At 33.9% G+C, this 15,537-nt stretch overlaps 5 protein-coding genes and 3 pseudogenes across 8 annotated transcripts, besides 4 other annotated features; 6 read left to right on the top strand and 2 right to left on the bottom strand.

Moving 5' to 3' along the window:
* Positions 1 to 5,701: a mobile genetic element.
* TVAGG3_1080460 lies at positions 385 to 1,182 on the top strand (annotated as a pseudogene). The gene has a single exon. A coding segment is annotated over exon 1 (798 nt).
* On the top strand, positions 1,423 to 2,067 carry TVAGG3_1080450 (annotated as a pseudogene). Its single transcript has one exon. A coding segment is annotated over exon 1 (645 nt).
* Positions 2,686 to 3,237, top strand: TVAGG3_1080440 (organellar and viral DNA polymerase type B; the record flags this gene model as incomplete). The annotated part of the gene is made up of 1 exon (XM_051256661.1): positions 2,686 to 3,237. One exon carries the CDS (start codon positions 2,686 to 2,688, stop codon positions 3,235 to 3,237), a length of 552 nt encoding a protein of 183 aa, XP_051076129.1.
* Positions 3,242 to 3,469, bottom strand: TVAGG3_1080430 (uncharacterized protein; the record flags this gene model as incomplete). The annotated part of the gene is made up of 1 exon (XM_051256660.1): positions 3,242 to 3,469. One exon carries the CDS (start codon positions 3,467 to 3,469, stop codon positions 3,242 to 3,244), a length of 228 nt encoding a protein of 75 aa, XP_051076128.1.
* TVAGG3_1080420 (uncharacterized protein) lies at positions 3,504 to 3,953 on the top strand (the record flags this gene model as incomplete). Its single annotated transcript, XM_051256659.1, has 1 exon — positions 3,504 to 3,953. One exon carries the CDS (start codon positions 3,504 to 3,506, stop codon positions 3,951 to 3,953), a length of 450 nt encoding a protein of 149 aa, XP_051076127.1.
* On the top strand, positions 3,974 to 5,662 carry TVAGG3_1080410 (uncharacterized protein; the record flags this gene model as incomplete). Its single annotated transcript, XM_051256658.1, has 1 exon — positions 3,974 to 5,662. One exon carries the CDS (start codon positions 3,974 to 3,976, stop codon positions 5,660 to 5,662), a length of 1,689 nt encoding a protein of 562 aa, XP_051076126.1.
* Positions 5,702 to 8,081: 2,380 nt separating the features above from the next.
* TVAGG3_1080390 lies at positions 8,082 to 10,321 on the bottom strand (annotated as a pseudogene). The gene has a single exon. A coding segment is annotated over exon 1 (2,240 nt).
* A 458-nt stretch (positions 10,322 to 10,779) lies between these two features.
* Positions 10,780 to 11,523: a mobile genetic element.
* Positions 11,524 to 14,980: 3,457 nt separating this feature from the next.
* Positions 14,981 to 15,236: a mobile genetic element.
* Positions 15,021 to 15,537: part of a mobile genetic element that runs on past the window's edge.
* TVAGG3_1080360 (uncharacterized protein) lies at positions 15,174 to 15,467 on the top strand (the record flags this gene model as incomplete). Its single annotated transcript, XM_051256657.1, has 1 exon — positions 15,174 to 15,467. One exon carries the CDS (start codon positions 15,174 to 15,176, stop codon positions 15,465 to 15,467), a length of 294 nt encoding a protein of 97 aa, XP_051076125.1.

Here is a 15,537-nt window from a genome sequence, read left to right as displayed (position 1 = left end):
ATTGACCAATACAGTCCAAGAGGAAAAGATTACTTCAACAAGATGTTTCCAAGAGTTATGGCAAAGTTCATTGGACAGATAGACCTTTTCAAACAGAAGTGGACATTCTATTACGACTTTGATGAGAAGAGAAACATTTTGCGTCATTTGAACATCAATACAATGGGATCATTAGTTCATCAGTTACTTAATGAAGCTCCAATAGCAGAAGTACAAGAATTAGCATCTAAAGTCCTTGAATCAAACTATGACTTCTTCCTTTGTAGTATTCCTTCGTTAAGGAAGATCGAGATCTTTGACTATACAGCTTATTCAGATGTTGATGCTTCTGCTTTGAGAAAAGGAACGTACACACCATATAAACTCACAGCTGAAGAACAAGTTATGTTAGATACGATGAGAGCAGCAGGTCAAGAAAAGATCGCACTCAAGATCATCAAACAAAACCATTCAAAGAAGAGAAACAGGTCACGTAATGGTCAGCTTTGGACATGGACATGCAAATTACCTATTAACTTAGAGAGGTATCAGATCTTCAACGAACTTAATGCAGAGACAGCAAAGAAGATGATGAAAGATTCATGTTTCATCTACGCTTGTATTCAAGCTGGTGTTGACGAAGCAACAATTAATCATATGAGGGAAATCATTCGTGTCAAAGATTTTCCAATGTCAAAGATTAAGGTTATTGCCAAAGAAACAGGAATAAGGTTCCATGTCATCAAATACAACGAGAAGTATTCAAATCATTCATATACTTATGAACCAGATGAAGAACCAAAGATGACAGTAGAACTTTTATTAATGTATGACCACTACATGTTGAACGAAAAGCTTCCAATAAGTTCAATGTTCATCAAGAACTATGAAGATGTTTGTAAGTTGTGCAAGGATTGGACTTTAGAGAAGAAGATGTTAGTTAACAGAAGATATGAAACAAGGTATGCAATTAACTCAAAGTTAGTTACACCACTTGCAAAAGTCATTGAACTCTTGTTTGCTAACAATTATTTCGAACCAATTAGAACAGGAGAACTTTGCACATACTTCACAACGATGTATAATGAGAACCTTGAAGAAATGATTGACCTCACATACAATGAGCGTTATTGCGCAAGGATGAAGAAAGATTGGAGTTCAGAGACGAAGAAAGACATGAAGTTCCCAAGAGAACATGTTTTCTTTGCTGACTTCGAAGCATCAACTGATGGAAACATTCACAAAGCATACAACATTTGTTTCATGGAAGATGACGATGATGGTTATACATCAATTTGGGGAAGTGACTGTGCGTCAAAATTCCTCGAAGCTTTACCAGATAAGAGTTTAGTTTATTTCCACAACTTATCGTACGATGTCACTTTTCTCATGTCTCAGTTAGAAGAGATTACAGGAACTCCAATCATCAAAGGTTCACAAACGATGCAGATACAAGGAAAGTACAAAGGAAAACTTCTCTGCTTCAAAGACTCTTATGCAATCATCTCAACTAAGTTGGAAAGATTCCCTGAAATGTTTCACCTCACTAGTGGTGAAAAAGAAGTTTTCCCATATAATTACTACACGGAAGAGTTAGTTAATACAACTAAAGTTGGTAACATCGATGATGCCATGAATCATGTCAAAGATATTGAAGCTTTTAATGAGAACATTGAGAAGATTGAAGATTGCAAGATTGATGATGAACACTTTGACATGGAAGTTTATTCGTCATTCTATTGCGGTCAAGATGTACGCATTTTACGAGATGGCTTTCTTAAGTTCCGCAATGACCTCATGACTGAGTTTGAAATAGATGCTTATGATTATGTTTCAATAAGTTCTATCTCAAACAAACTCTTTGAGAAGAGAGTATATTGGAAGAACGGTAATCTCTTTGATCTTGCAGGAAAACCTCGTGAATATATTTCCAAGTGTATTCAAGGAGGAAGATGCATGCTAGCTGAGAACAAGAAGCAATACAATGAAGGAGAACTCATCACTGACTTCGATGCTGTATCATTGTATCCATCAGCAATTGCTAGACTTTACTGTTTAGAAGGAATTCCAAAAGTTATGACAGAAGAGATGAAGAGCAGTGAATACTTGTTGGAGCATCTCTTTGATGATGACCAAGCTGAACCAACAAAGGAAAAGTTCATCTCAGGATTTTACTGTCAGATCGAGATCTTGTCGATCGGTAAGAACTCAGCATTCCCATTGATTGTCGTCAATCCTGACATCAACCCTGACTTACATGTTGCCAGAAGTTCCAATACATGCTGCAAGATGTTCGTAGACCACATTACGCTTCAAGATCTGATCAAGTTCCAAGAGATCTCATGCAAAGTCATTGATGGATACTATTATGATGGAAAAAGGGACATGACAATAAGGAATGAAGTTAAGAAGCTCTTCGAATTACGTGCTAAGTATAAGAAGGAAGGTAATCCGATACAAGAGATCATCAAACTTCTTTTGAACAGTATCTATGGTAAGACGATATTAAAGCCCATTGACAAAAAGATTCGTTTCATCAAGGACAATAAGCTCACTGACTATATCATTAAGAACTATAATGACATACAGACAATAGAGTTCATCCCCGATTCCGAACTTTCATGTGTAAAGTCATTTAAACCTATCGTTCGTCACTTTAACTATTGTCCATTAGGTGTTTCAATCCTTTCTATGTCCAAACGAATCATGAATGAAGTATTCTTCACAGCAGAAGATTTGGGCTTGAAGTTGTTCTATCAGGATACAGATAGTTTACACTTGTATGAGAAGGACTTAGATAAGTTAGCAGAAGAATACAAGAGAAGGTATAACAGAGAACTCATTGGAAAAGCACTGGGTCAATTTCATTCAGACTTTGCAGAGATTACTGCAGGACATATGTCTAAGGCACAAAGATCTATATTCGTTGGAAAGAAGACTTACCTCGACGAATTAACCAATGACCTCAAGGAAATTGCTTTCCACTGTCGAATGAAGGGAATCACACAGGACGTAATTGCACTTACTGCAAACCAAATGTTCCCAGATGCGATACAAGTACATTATGACGAGAAGAAAGGTTTGTTCTTCCCTGAGAAAGTTGGGGAAAAATATAGCATCGTGGAATTGTACAAATCTCTTTATGAAGGTGATGAGATAACCTTTGACTTGTGCATTGGTTCGAAACCATGCTTCAACAAAAATAAGGACTTCACTATTTCAACGAAGTCATCTTTTGAACGTAAGTTAAAGTTCTAAACACTTACTTATTATTTTTCTTAGCTTCTTCCTCTTCTCTCAATTTCTTTGCAATCATTCGTGGATTCTTTGCGCGTCCAGCTGCTAATGCAGCTAATTGTTTCTCTGTGAGTTTACGCTTTGGTTTAGCTGGTTTCTCTTCTTGTGTTTGTTCTTTTGGTTTGAGTTCATTAAGTATTTCTTCACGAAGTTCATTCTTGAGTGCTTCTCTGTCGAAAGTATTCTCAGTCATTTTGTTAGGAGTAAAAAATTTTATTAGGATAGAAATGACGTCAAAACTTTCACCAAGTGAAAAGCAATCAATCATATTGAATGAAGCTAAAGGAATACAACATCCATTATATTATGTTTGTCATATGAAGAATGGTTCAGTTCAAGTTAGAAAGAGAAAGGCACCATTGAATTCACCAGCTCCTGCCCCAGCTCCTGTTGTTCAAGAAGCTCCTAAAGTTGATGAGAAGAAAGAAGAAGAACAAGCATATACTAATAAAATGTTGTTAGAGATGATGACAAAGATATTAGAACGTAACAGTGTAGTTAATGAACCAAACATGGACCCAATTGAACGTGAGAAGGAAACTAAAGAGAATCAAGAATATGTTCAATCAATGGAAGAGAAAAGAATACACTTCGATGATGAACCAGAGCCTGAACCAGAACCTCCTAAACCTCAGCCACAAATAAGACGAATAATCCCAAGAATAAGAAGATTGTAAATTTTTTATAGCTGAGAAAGATGTTGAACGATAACCTCAATACATACAGTATTGCTGATTCCATCAGACAAGTAAGATATTATTTCGATCAAGTTGATGGGGCAGTTCCTATTGGAGATACTAACCATAGATATGTCCCAACAAAAGTGCCAGCTATGCCGACAAATACTATTGATAACGGTTATATTACATTTAACATATCACCACCTGGTGAGAACATGATTGACTTATATAATACGTTCATTAGTGGTTATGTCGATGGTGAGTGCATAATTACAACAGAAACTGAACCAGCTGATGAAAAAGTTCCTAAATATGATGGTGAAGTATATAAAGAAAGAGCTGTTGAGACAGCTCCTACAGGATCAAATGTTACAGCAATTAAAGCAATTGATACTAAATATGCTGGTGGCAAATCATGTGCACATCTTCCAGCAATTTGGTTGGGATACATTGATTCATTCTATGCTGTTGAATCATATCAATTAATCGCTAATGGTAAAAGTGTTTATACACAAGATAATGCTAGAGAAGAAGGTTACATTACTTCTACTGCATCTACAACAGAAGCTATTAAGAAAGTTGATGTATTTAGTAAGGCTAGACATAAAGATGTTTTCAATAGATGTGATACAGTTCGTTCTGGACAGATTATTGAGTTCAATAAACCAATTAGTGGTGCAACTACATTAAAGTTCCACATACCAATCAAGATTGACCTAAGAAGATTCCTAATACTTAATAACATTAGATTCCTTCCAGCGTTTGCTGGTAACTTACAACTTAAGGTTAAGTTCAGTATTGCTGGTATGGTTTGGACACCATTAAGTTATCAGGATATTCTACCATTACCGAACATGCAAGCCAATGTTACAAGCTATATTCCAATCACTAATCACTTCACTCCTATCTATGAAGGTATCAAAGTTATTGATACTGTAACTTGGAATGCCGATAAGAGTACGATATCATTTGGTACCAAGTTTATTAAGTTCACTAAGAAGAATGCAAACTTCTTTGAAATGATTACATACTGTAACTCATTCTCTTTGGACCCTAACATCTATAGTGATTTGGTGACAAGATATTCGGCAAAGACTCTAAACTTCCCAATCAAAAGAATTGACTGCATTACTATGGATGGTTCAATGGCTAAAGGTGAAGGAACTCCTTGTACATTCACGGCAGCATTTACTCCATTATATGTGAACACCATTTATACACTATTTAAGAAAACACCTAATTATAACACTACCTATGAAAATCCATTGTTTGAACAAATTCAATTGAACTGTGGAGCATATGGTAACATACCCGCTGAGGCTCAAGCATCTAATGATCCAATCTTCTATGAGATGCAGGCAAATGCCACTAACAATAATAACGATACTGTTGGCTTCAACTATGATGTCATGAGGTCTATCACAACCACATCAGTCCCTCAATTTGGAATCGAGTCAAATGACTTAGGTCATTACCTATGTGGATTCCCTTGCGAAACTGATTATACATTCCAACAGGGTCAGTTATCTAATTCACCTATTACATATAAGCTTACAGTTAAGCCAACAGCAGAGTCTATTAAATATACTGAGAAACCAGTGTTATGCTTCTTACGTCACGTTTGCCTCTCCATACAGATTAAACAGGTGGGACCACCTATCGTACTTCTCGACGATTATGATTTATCAGCCCCTGCTAGTGAATAAAGGTTAGTTTACATATGAACGTTTATTTTTACACATATATGCGTACATATGCGCGCCCGTATGGTGTCAGTTTTCTGTCACTTTTTTCATTGTGTCGGTGCTGTAGCTGTAGGCTACAGGCGACGCACAATGTATACTGTACTTATAGGTATCTTTTCTTTTAACTCTTTCAATATATTGTTTGTGTCTGGAATATGTTTGAGACGGTCCATATAGTTGTCGAAGTCATTGCATATAATCTTTGAGTCTGGAATATTGTATGGCACAAATGGGATATATAGAAACTTCCACCGAACAAATCTACAAATGTTAGACCATTCGGTAGTTTCTTAAGTTCTCTCAATATAATATCTTTACATCTACTCTTATTTCCAAAGAACGGTAACGGCGGTTTTGTAAAATTCATTTATATATAATAATAAAAATGTTTTTACCCGAAAAGTGACAGAAAAGTGACAAAACATGAAAACATATATAATTTGTGAAAAGTGACATTTAAAAAGTGACACCATTAATATGATGTAAATAACAACGGTTTTGGTTTTGTCACCGGCTGGTCGGCTGGGGTTCGGTCCTCCTCTTGGGTCTTGGGCAAAATTTCTTATGGGCTAGAGGGCGCAACGCGCCTGGAAGCCCTCCGAATAAAAACTTCATTTATACTAAACATCTTCGGGGCTAGAGGGCGCAACGCGCCTGGAAGCCCCACTACCTTTTTTTTGCAAGCAGTTTAAAATTCTTTTTGATTTATTTGAAATCAATCTAATTAAAAACAATTTGCTGAATTCAAAATTAGATGAAAAGCTTTGGTCATAGCAATTATATGCATGTAACAGGGTTTCATCATCTTGAATAGGATGAGAGCAATGAAAACATCTCAATAGTCAATAATTTTTAGTTTAGATTTCAATATTTGACTTAAAAACGGGTATATATTTCAAATAGACTGGCATTGCGTATTGTTATGCTTTGAATTCTATCAAAATATTTGGGCTCATATTTTCTAATTATATATTATTTGGAGTATAGAGAATTCAATTAAAAATTATTGATTATGTAGAGTTACTAATGATTACTAAAACTTGCAAAAAAAAAAGAGAAAGTTCATTAACTTTAGAAATAGTTTTATTGATAATTGCAAATTCTGCTTGGCAAATACCAGTTGAAAAATGAATCAATTTGTTAGTAAATAGTTCTGTTAGATTTTTAGTTTCTGCATTATATTTAAATGTTTTTGGAATCGAATTGTCAATGTAACAACTATCAATTGTTAATTGATCATAAGAGTTATATATCAAACACAAATCTTCAGGAGTAGTGTTGTTAATAAAAGAACAACTTTTTACAGTAAGAGAATTATTTCTATGGAAAATAATTCCGACTCTTGTTTTTGTATTAATATTAGTATTATTTATAATATTACATGAATCAATCAAAGCGTTTTTCCAAATATTTATCATTATACCTTCACTATCTGTTGCTAAATTATTAACAACAGTTGAATAATTAAATTTTGTTGTGTATTGAAGTGATTCACCTCTAAAATGTCCGACAGGTTTGTTCGTAGCTTTACATGATGAGAAATTTGTTGATGAAACAACGATTTTATCACTTATTGCTGTAAATGTGTTGCCACCAACGCTTTCACTTCCTACATCGAAAAGGGAACTTTCAATAAAAAAATTTAAGTTATCTGTATCAACTTCTGTATATGAAAAGTGACCTTTTCCGGAGCTTTGGCATTTTGTAGAACAGAATTTGCGTTGAACAATTGAACTATTTCTGCCAATTTTGTAGAAAATGCAATTTCCATCTGATGTTGATGCACAATTACTAAAATAACAGCGGTTATGTAGGAAGAATGTGTTAACAATCGGATTTAAGCTGATAACTTTGTTATTATCATTAAAAAAATTGCATTCATCTAAATAATATTGGCCATTTGAGGATGACGGATTACAGTTTTGACAATGTTCAGTTTTTGAACCTGTGAATTGATGATTGAAGTAGTAATTCCAAGGATCTTCATCTGCAAAAGATGACTTTTCCCCAAAATTTCCCACTATGTCAAATAACTGTTTTTATTCATACATTATTGGTCAAATCTCTTTAATTAGATGATGTAATTTGATGGCTCATCCAAATACATGATTCATGCTTCTTGATTACGAGAAAGAATCCATGTTATATGAATTGGGCAATAAGAAGTTAAATCACAGTCTCTCACATGGAAAATTAAACCATGGAATTAATCATGGTTTTATATTCCCTCATATAAGTACTTCTATCATTAATATGAGCAGGTTTTGTGATTTTAGCTTAGTGTGGGAGCCCTTTTGAGAGAATGTATGCGAAGATTCCCATGAAAAAGTAAACAGATTAATGTAAGTTTTTGAAATAAAAAAACAGAATAGTTTATTTTTTAAGAGAACAGTTCTTCCATTCTCTTCTGAACAAAGTCGTCTTTGATCTTACTTCCGCCAACACGAATGAAATCGCAGCACTGAAGTTGTCTTACTTCATTCCACATCTCTGGAGCGTTTCTGTATATCATGTGACACAATCCAACACCAACTTCTCGTAATCTCTTCGGGAAGTTGATTTCTGCTCCAATTAATTGTATGGATACTTTGCCAAGATCCAAAATAATCTGTAATAACTCTGGCATGTCCTTACACACATAAGACATTGTTATTACAGCTTCGTAAATTGGTTTAATTGAGTCAATGTATTTGATGTGAATATCAAATATCCTTTGCAAGCTCAAAACAATTGATTCAGCAACAATAGATAATGGTTCTATTGATATTCCTCCTATTATACTTATAAGTGATGCTGTGAATGAGTAACAATCAGGAGAAACTTCATTGTCTGATAAAATTTGAGCTCCAAAATTGGAAAATTGGGCTAAAACGTCCAAACTGTCGACTTTCGTCATTAACACGCATGCGCTCTTGATTGCTGTTTCCATTTCTGTTGGGAATTCCTTGTTTAACATGAATGTTGCGCAGACATTTAATGCATGAACTAATAATTCGGAATTTTGATTGCCATAGTAGTATCCAAGGTTTCCAATTATTTCTATTGATGATTTGGACTCTTGTTGGGACTCAATGATCTCGTTTGCAAGGTTATATAACTTATCATAAATTTCATCAGTGAATTGCTTCTCAGTAGTAATGATTGTTGCGAATAATGAGTTTAGTACACTCATTATCTTGTCAATCATGGTACTCTGATTGTCTTTTAGTTGATTTGCAAAATCAAATAAAAGATTGAACAATTCGCAGACGGTTTGGATGTCCATTTTGCTCTTAAGGTCTATCATTATATCAAATGCCTTATTCTGGTAGGCTTGGTTCTCTGTATTCTGTATGAATTGCAATAAAAATTCCAAAATCGGGCCAATAACTTGAGGAACGCTAGTTCCAATAACGGAAACACAATGTAGTGCTGAATGGACCATAACAGAATCAGTGGAAGTGCAAAATTCGAAAATTCCGGATAATTGGTCGGAGTCAATTTCAACAAATCCTGATGAAACTGCTTGTGAGAAGGCCTTGACAGCCATACATTTAATTCTTATGGAGTCATCTTCAAGGAAAGTTGAGATGGTCTCGGAATATAACTCTACGATGGCAGGATCTACTTCTTTCTTACTGTTTTTAATAACTTCATGCAATAGAAATGCTGCAGTAAACTTTGAAGACTTATTTTCGCTGTTCGCGTTCTCAGATATTATTTCAACCAAATAACTAACGCAAAGATTAAAATAACACTCAATAACGGATATAAGTGTATCCATAGCAGCTATTACTGGTGAATAATCTCCTTGTGTATATGAAGTGGTCGTTGGATCATTTTGAATTATGAATAAACCGAGATCTATGATCTTTTGGAGGTTATTTTCGACCAATTTAAATGGAGTTTCAATCCTTGTTTCATCTTCGCACACGTAAAGCCAGAATTGCATGATAAAAATCAAAATTTTTGGATCAATTTGACGTTCTTGGTTGCTAAAGTAGTTTTCTACATATGAAAATGTCTCCGGAGGACAATCGAAGGCCAAGCCAAGCATTTGGTAGCAATATTGAGGAATTTGGGCCACAAACCAGAAAAAGTCAACGGGATCTGCTTCTTCTACACCCAATAGATGCCCAATAAACGCAAGACCGAACTCACTGTTCTTTGCCATGGCTGACCATAGTGGTTTTATGAGTTTTCCGGCAATATTAATAAATAAATGTTCAAGAGTTAAGTTATTTTGATTTTGATTGATGTAAAGGAGTATTGTACTAACAATTAACTCTGCAGCTGATGGTGAATTCACTGGCAAGCAATCAATATTGAATCAATTGAAATTAATGCATTTTGAACTGCCATTATTGTACTATCGGTGGATATAAGAGGTAAGAAGTCTAACGCTGGATATTGTATTCCTGTTCTTGAAGGAGAAAGATAGTATTGAGCAATTCTAAAATGAGCTAATGTAACAGCAAGAGAACTACCATACTCTATGCCTTCATTGCTATCGTCGGTTGAAGAAAACTGTGATTCGAGAGCGCTAATAAAGTTTTGTATTGATTCTGGTGAAATTCCTGAAATTGATACTGATTCTATTTTGCCATCTTCGATTTTGATCCTAGCTACACTTGTAGACATCTTAATTGTATTTTTTCTGATTCTAATAGGTAGATCTGGATTTAAAATGATTTTCGCAAAGTTTATTCAAGAAAAGCTCTGGCTGTTGAGTCTTAGCTTCTGTAAGAAATCTATCTGCCTCAGGTAGGTTTGGGTTACTTTGATCTCCTAGAATAGAAATTGCTTGAACAAAATCCATCCTAATGGACGTAGGACGATAAAAGATTTTGCTTTAGAAGAAAAAATGCCTTTTATAAATTACTTCAGAGAACATTTTAGCACTTTGATACAGTCAAATTGGAACCATAATCATGCCCCAAAAATGATTATTCCTAAAAAATTAATCTAAATTGGTATTTTTATTTAATATAATGTAATATAGTATATTTATAGTATGGATTGTCATAGTCTTCTTTGGTATCTGGAGAATTGTACGCTGTGTGCTGGCGCTGGAGCGATATATTGTCCAGATTGTTGTGGAGTAGGGGTAATTTTAGCTAAAAGTGACACACCCGTGAAGGGTGTGATTACGATCAGTAATTTCGACAGTTTAGAATTTAAAATTTTTTATGGAACTGTTGCGAGTTTCATAAAGAATTTAAGGAATATAAGCAAAGATTTGAATCAAAATCTTAGACCTAAGCCGCTCGATTCGCTCGCGGCTTCCGCGAATTACAGATCAGCAAAGATTTGAATCAAAATCTTCGAACTAAGCCGATCGCTTCGCTCGCGGCTTTCTTTATTATTTTAAATTTGCATATTTCCATCAAAAGTTCATAAGGTAAAAAATTTCGTTTATTTTTACTAAGAAAAAAAAGGTTTTTGATAATATAATTTATTTCGAAAAAGTAGCAATAATCGTAAAAGTGTATTGATAGGCTTGCTAAAGTAACTAATTTTAGCTGTCAAATACTTTTGTATTTTGAAGTAAATTAGTATAAATTTTTTTTACTTTTATTTCGAAAAAGTAGCAATAATCGTAAAAGGGTATTGATAGGCTTGCTAAAGTAACTAATTTTAGCTGTCAAATACTTTTGTATTTTGAAGTAAATTAGTATAAATTTGATATTATTTTAACTCCCTTTGAAAACCTCAATTTTCCATACAGAGGGAACGGGAATAGCATCCAATATTCCTGAGAATGGTTACGCATTCTCAGTTCCCTCTATATTTCGAACGAAGCTCTCATCGGTCTTTTTTTTAATACTAAACGTTTTTTCCCCTGTCACTTTTAGCTAAAATTTGGGTTTGCCGATTGTTGTGGAGAGCTCCAAAAACAGATTGTTGTGGAGGAGCTCCATAAGCAGGTTGTTGTGGAGGAGCACATAAACAGATGATGGTGGTTGAGGTTGTTGTGCAGCTGCTGAATTGTATGGATTTGCTTGTTGTGGAGGAACGTTGTGTGGTGGAGGTGGAATGTAATTTGGTTGTGATTGTTGTTGCTGCTGTTGTTGTAGTAGTTGTGGTGGTGGAGGAGAATAGTATGATGCAGAGCTGTGTTGGTTTGAACTGGTGTTGGGCGATCTTCTTGAACAGTTTCAACTTGATATCTTCATGATGGTTGTTTGATATTGTTGTTGATGATGAAGATGAACAACATCCTGAAACAACAGCAGATGAAGCATATTGTGCATATGATACTAATGACAATAATGATAACAACAATAACAATAATAACAATTGCCCATGTTGGAAGACCATCACCACTAACACTTGATTTTCCAACAGCACGATATGAATTCATCTTACTGTAAGAAGAAGAGGAAATCTTGTAAAAATCGTATTTTGAACTAGATCCATCAATGGCATAATTGTCGTCACTTGATGATCCTCTTAAATCAAATTCGATCTTGCCATTAGATGTACTAGCAATAAAAAAATAAGAGTTAAATGTAACTGTTATAATAGGATTATCCTCATTCTTGTCTGATTGTGTCGTACTGTATTCATTAGAACCATATGCATCTTTAGAGAAATGATAAAGATTATCAGATTTAATATCAACACGACCACTTGTGAAAGCAGATACAACGCAATATAATTTATTGTCATCTGGATCTTGTAATTTGTATTTAGCTGTACCAGAAAGTATTGTTACATAATTACAGGATGAAGATAAAGTTGAATAGTTATAAGCAATAAAATTGCATGTTTGTGAACTACTTATTGAAGTTAATGTAAGCGTGCCAGATGATGAAAATAAAATAGCTCTTCTATCTAATGAACCAAGAATATCAAGAGTTGTTGATCCAACAGCTGCTTTGCCTTCAATAGATTTAGATTTAGTGAAAACAATTAATGTATCTTCAGGGATTGAGTATGTAGTTGAGGAAGAAATTGTCATTGAATTAGATCCATATGAAAATGAGCCAGAAGTAGAACTTCCACCTGATGATGAGCTTCCACTTGATGATGAAAGCGAGCTAATGGAAATTCCATTATTAAAATTAAGGTGTGATTCACTATTGTCGGAGTATTTATAGTTGTAGGCAGAGTTATAAGAATTTGCTGTAACAGTATAAGATGTGGAAGCTGAATATCCTTTATACTTATACAGTAATGTAACTATCTTCTTGTTATAAAGTGTGCCAGAAACGAAAGGACTACCGGGTATATCACCAGTATATGAATAATAAACATAGTTGCTATCAGATTTTTCGACAGATACATCAAAATCAGTGTAATCTAAAATAACTAAATAATAATCGTAACTGGAAGAAGAAGATTTTGATATTGTATATGTTTCTGAAGCCGGAACAATCCAGAATTCAAGAGAATCGTATGTTTTTGGGAGAAGGAAAATGCCAAAATGAAACCTATATGTAGATGTGCTTGATATTTTATACGTTGCAGATGGGTAAGAGATTTTGTAGACTCTATTACTTAAATATTTGCCATCAATATATATAGATGATAGATCTTCCACAAATGCGATGTAATAATCAGCGCTTGATTTTGCTTTAAGATCGAATTTAAGGTCGGTATTTGAACTTGATATGCTCATATAATCGTAGCCTGTGGAACTTACTGTATACGAATGAGCAAGGGTGGTTATGAGACTTAGCATTAAAAAATTTGAAAAAAAAGTATTCAAACATTTGACGATAGGTTTTATTACTTTTTGTGAAGATTATATATTGAACAAAATAATATATCATTCAATATGTGTTATTTTCTCAAAGAAATGAAATTAAAAATATCCGTGTGACTTTTTGAATTGAAAATTCAAAAAGTCGCATATGATATTTTAGTTTCTTTTTCATTCACACCTTATGTATAACAATTGTATCAAGATCGCTTCATAAAATTTGAATGAAAAGAAATTAAGATTTTCTATTGGAAAGTCGCACAGCCGACTTAATGTATTTATCTTACATATTTATAGATAGGCAATCAATTTACCACTTATTACTGATTCAAAATTCAATTTTATGAAATTCAAAAAAATTGAACATTTAGAAAAGTTTTATATCACTTGGAAAGACAAATTAATTTTTTGAAATGAATTTAAAATCTAATCTTATTTTTCCTTATAATGAAATTACATCTTTTGGGTTTTTTCAAAATGAAGCAAATATGATATTCAAATGAATTATTTTTACTCATCTATCGAGTAATGAAAAAAAAGAGAACTGTACTTATTTGAAGTCAACAAACAGTTGGGCTATTTTTTTGCTAGTACAGTAATACATTGTGCGTGCCCGTGTGCCTCCAGCACGCGGTCCCGTCACAATGGGTCAACCGGCAAAATTATCCCATCATTTATATTATCATGCATTATATAGAGCGAATGATATAGTATAAAAATATATAGTATATTACTTCTCTTGTACATTAGTTCCAGCCATGATGATAATCTCAACTTGAATGCGTGCAGTATTAGGTATTATGTATGGATCTGATTTAATGAGGTTATCTATCTTTTTATCTCTTATAATACTGTTTCGCTTAAAGAACTCAAATGTTATAGTATCATCTTATATCCAGATATGTCATAATACTTTGGAGGAATGAGAGCTTCATTAACATTGCAAATAAACTGTTTATTATCATGTGCTATATTGCTTGTTGCAATAACACTAAAGCTAATGGAAGATTTCTGATACGATACTCACTAAAGTAATAGTCATTATAAAGTCTTTCAAAGATAAAGTAGTTGACTATTCGAATGGTCAAAGTTTTTAAGTCTCTTACATGTCGTTTAGTACCTTCAGGTATTTCCTCATCATCTTCATGGAACTGATCATATTCATCATAATCTAGAATGTATTCCATGTGAATCCATTGAATAAGAGATGATTGATAATCTTCGAATTTCAATGAATGCGTCAATATTACTTTCCAATAACTCTCCATAACTTGTTTCAGTTATTTTGTATCTTTCCTTCTCCTTTAAATTATTTATTTCACTAAGTAAGTCAATAGCTTGATGTGAATTATCACCGAAGAAATTATCAAAAAGGGTACTAAACATACCATGCTGGAATTTTACATCACCATAACCTAATGGTTTCCTGACGAACTTCATACAAGTATCTTGGGTGCTATAAAATATCTCAAAGTATTTCTTATACTTTTCATCAGTATGAGAGAGAAATGTATCAGTTATTTCCTTTGGTGTTAATTCAGGCATGATATGACAGAATGTTGGAGTTATTTCAGTACCATCTTCTTCAAAAAATGGTACTGATAACATCAAAAACTCAGGTAATTGAATGTTGATCTTTCTGATTTCAATGGCTTTCTTTGCTGGATATTCAATGAAATCACGTGGTAGCTTAAATGTTATTGAGTTGTCTTTGATGACTCCATCATTCATGACATGTTCATAGTATAAACCGTTGCTTTTAGACATTTTATACATAAGTAAAGGATGGAAAAAGTCATCAATCAAGTTGATAAGATTTTACATGACGGAGCGAGAAAAAATAGCAAAGAACTAAACAACGCATTAATTATGCCATTTTCTGATGATTATCCCTTTTGTACTAACGGAGTGTATTTCTACTGTGGAAAGATGGGTTCAGGAAAGACTTATGGTGTCATTAGACATATCATGATAACGGACAGGTTTATAAAGACTCCTTATTATGACTCCATTGTAATCTCTGCAACATCAGGAACAATGGACAAAACCGCCAAAACATTTATGAGTCAAGTCAGTTAGTATGGTTAACTTGGGTACGGCGGCACTGCGTTCCACCTTACCCAACTTAACCTTAAATATTTACAAAACC

Source organism: Trichomonas vaginalis (assembly GCF_026262505.1).
Source record: "Trichomonas vaginalis G3 chromosome Unknown ctg_146, whole genome shotgun sequence".
Classification (NCBI taxonomy): domain Eukaryota; phylum Parabasalia; order Trichomonadida; family Trichomonadidae; genus Trichomonas; species Trichomonas vaginalis.
The sequence above is the reverse complement of the archived record's forward strand: the minus strand, read 5'-3'. Positions and strand labels throughout refer to the sequence as shown.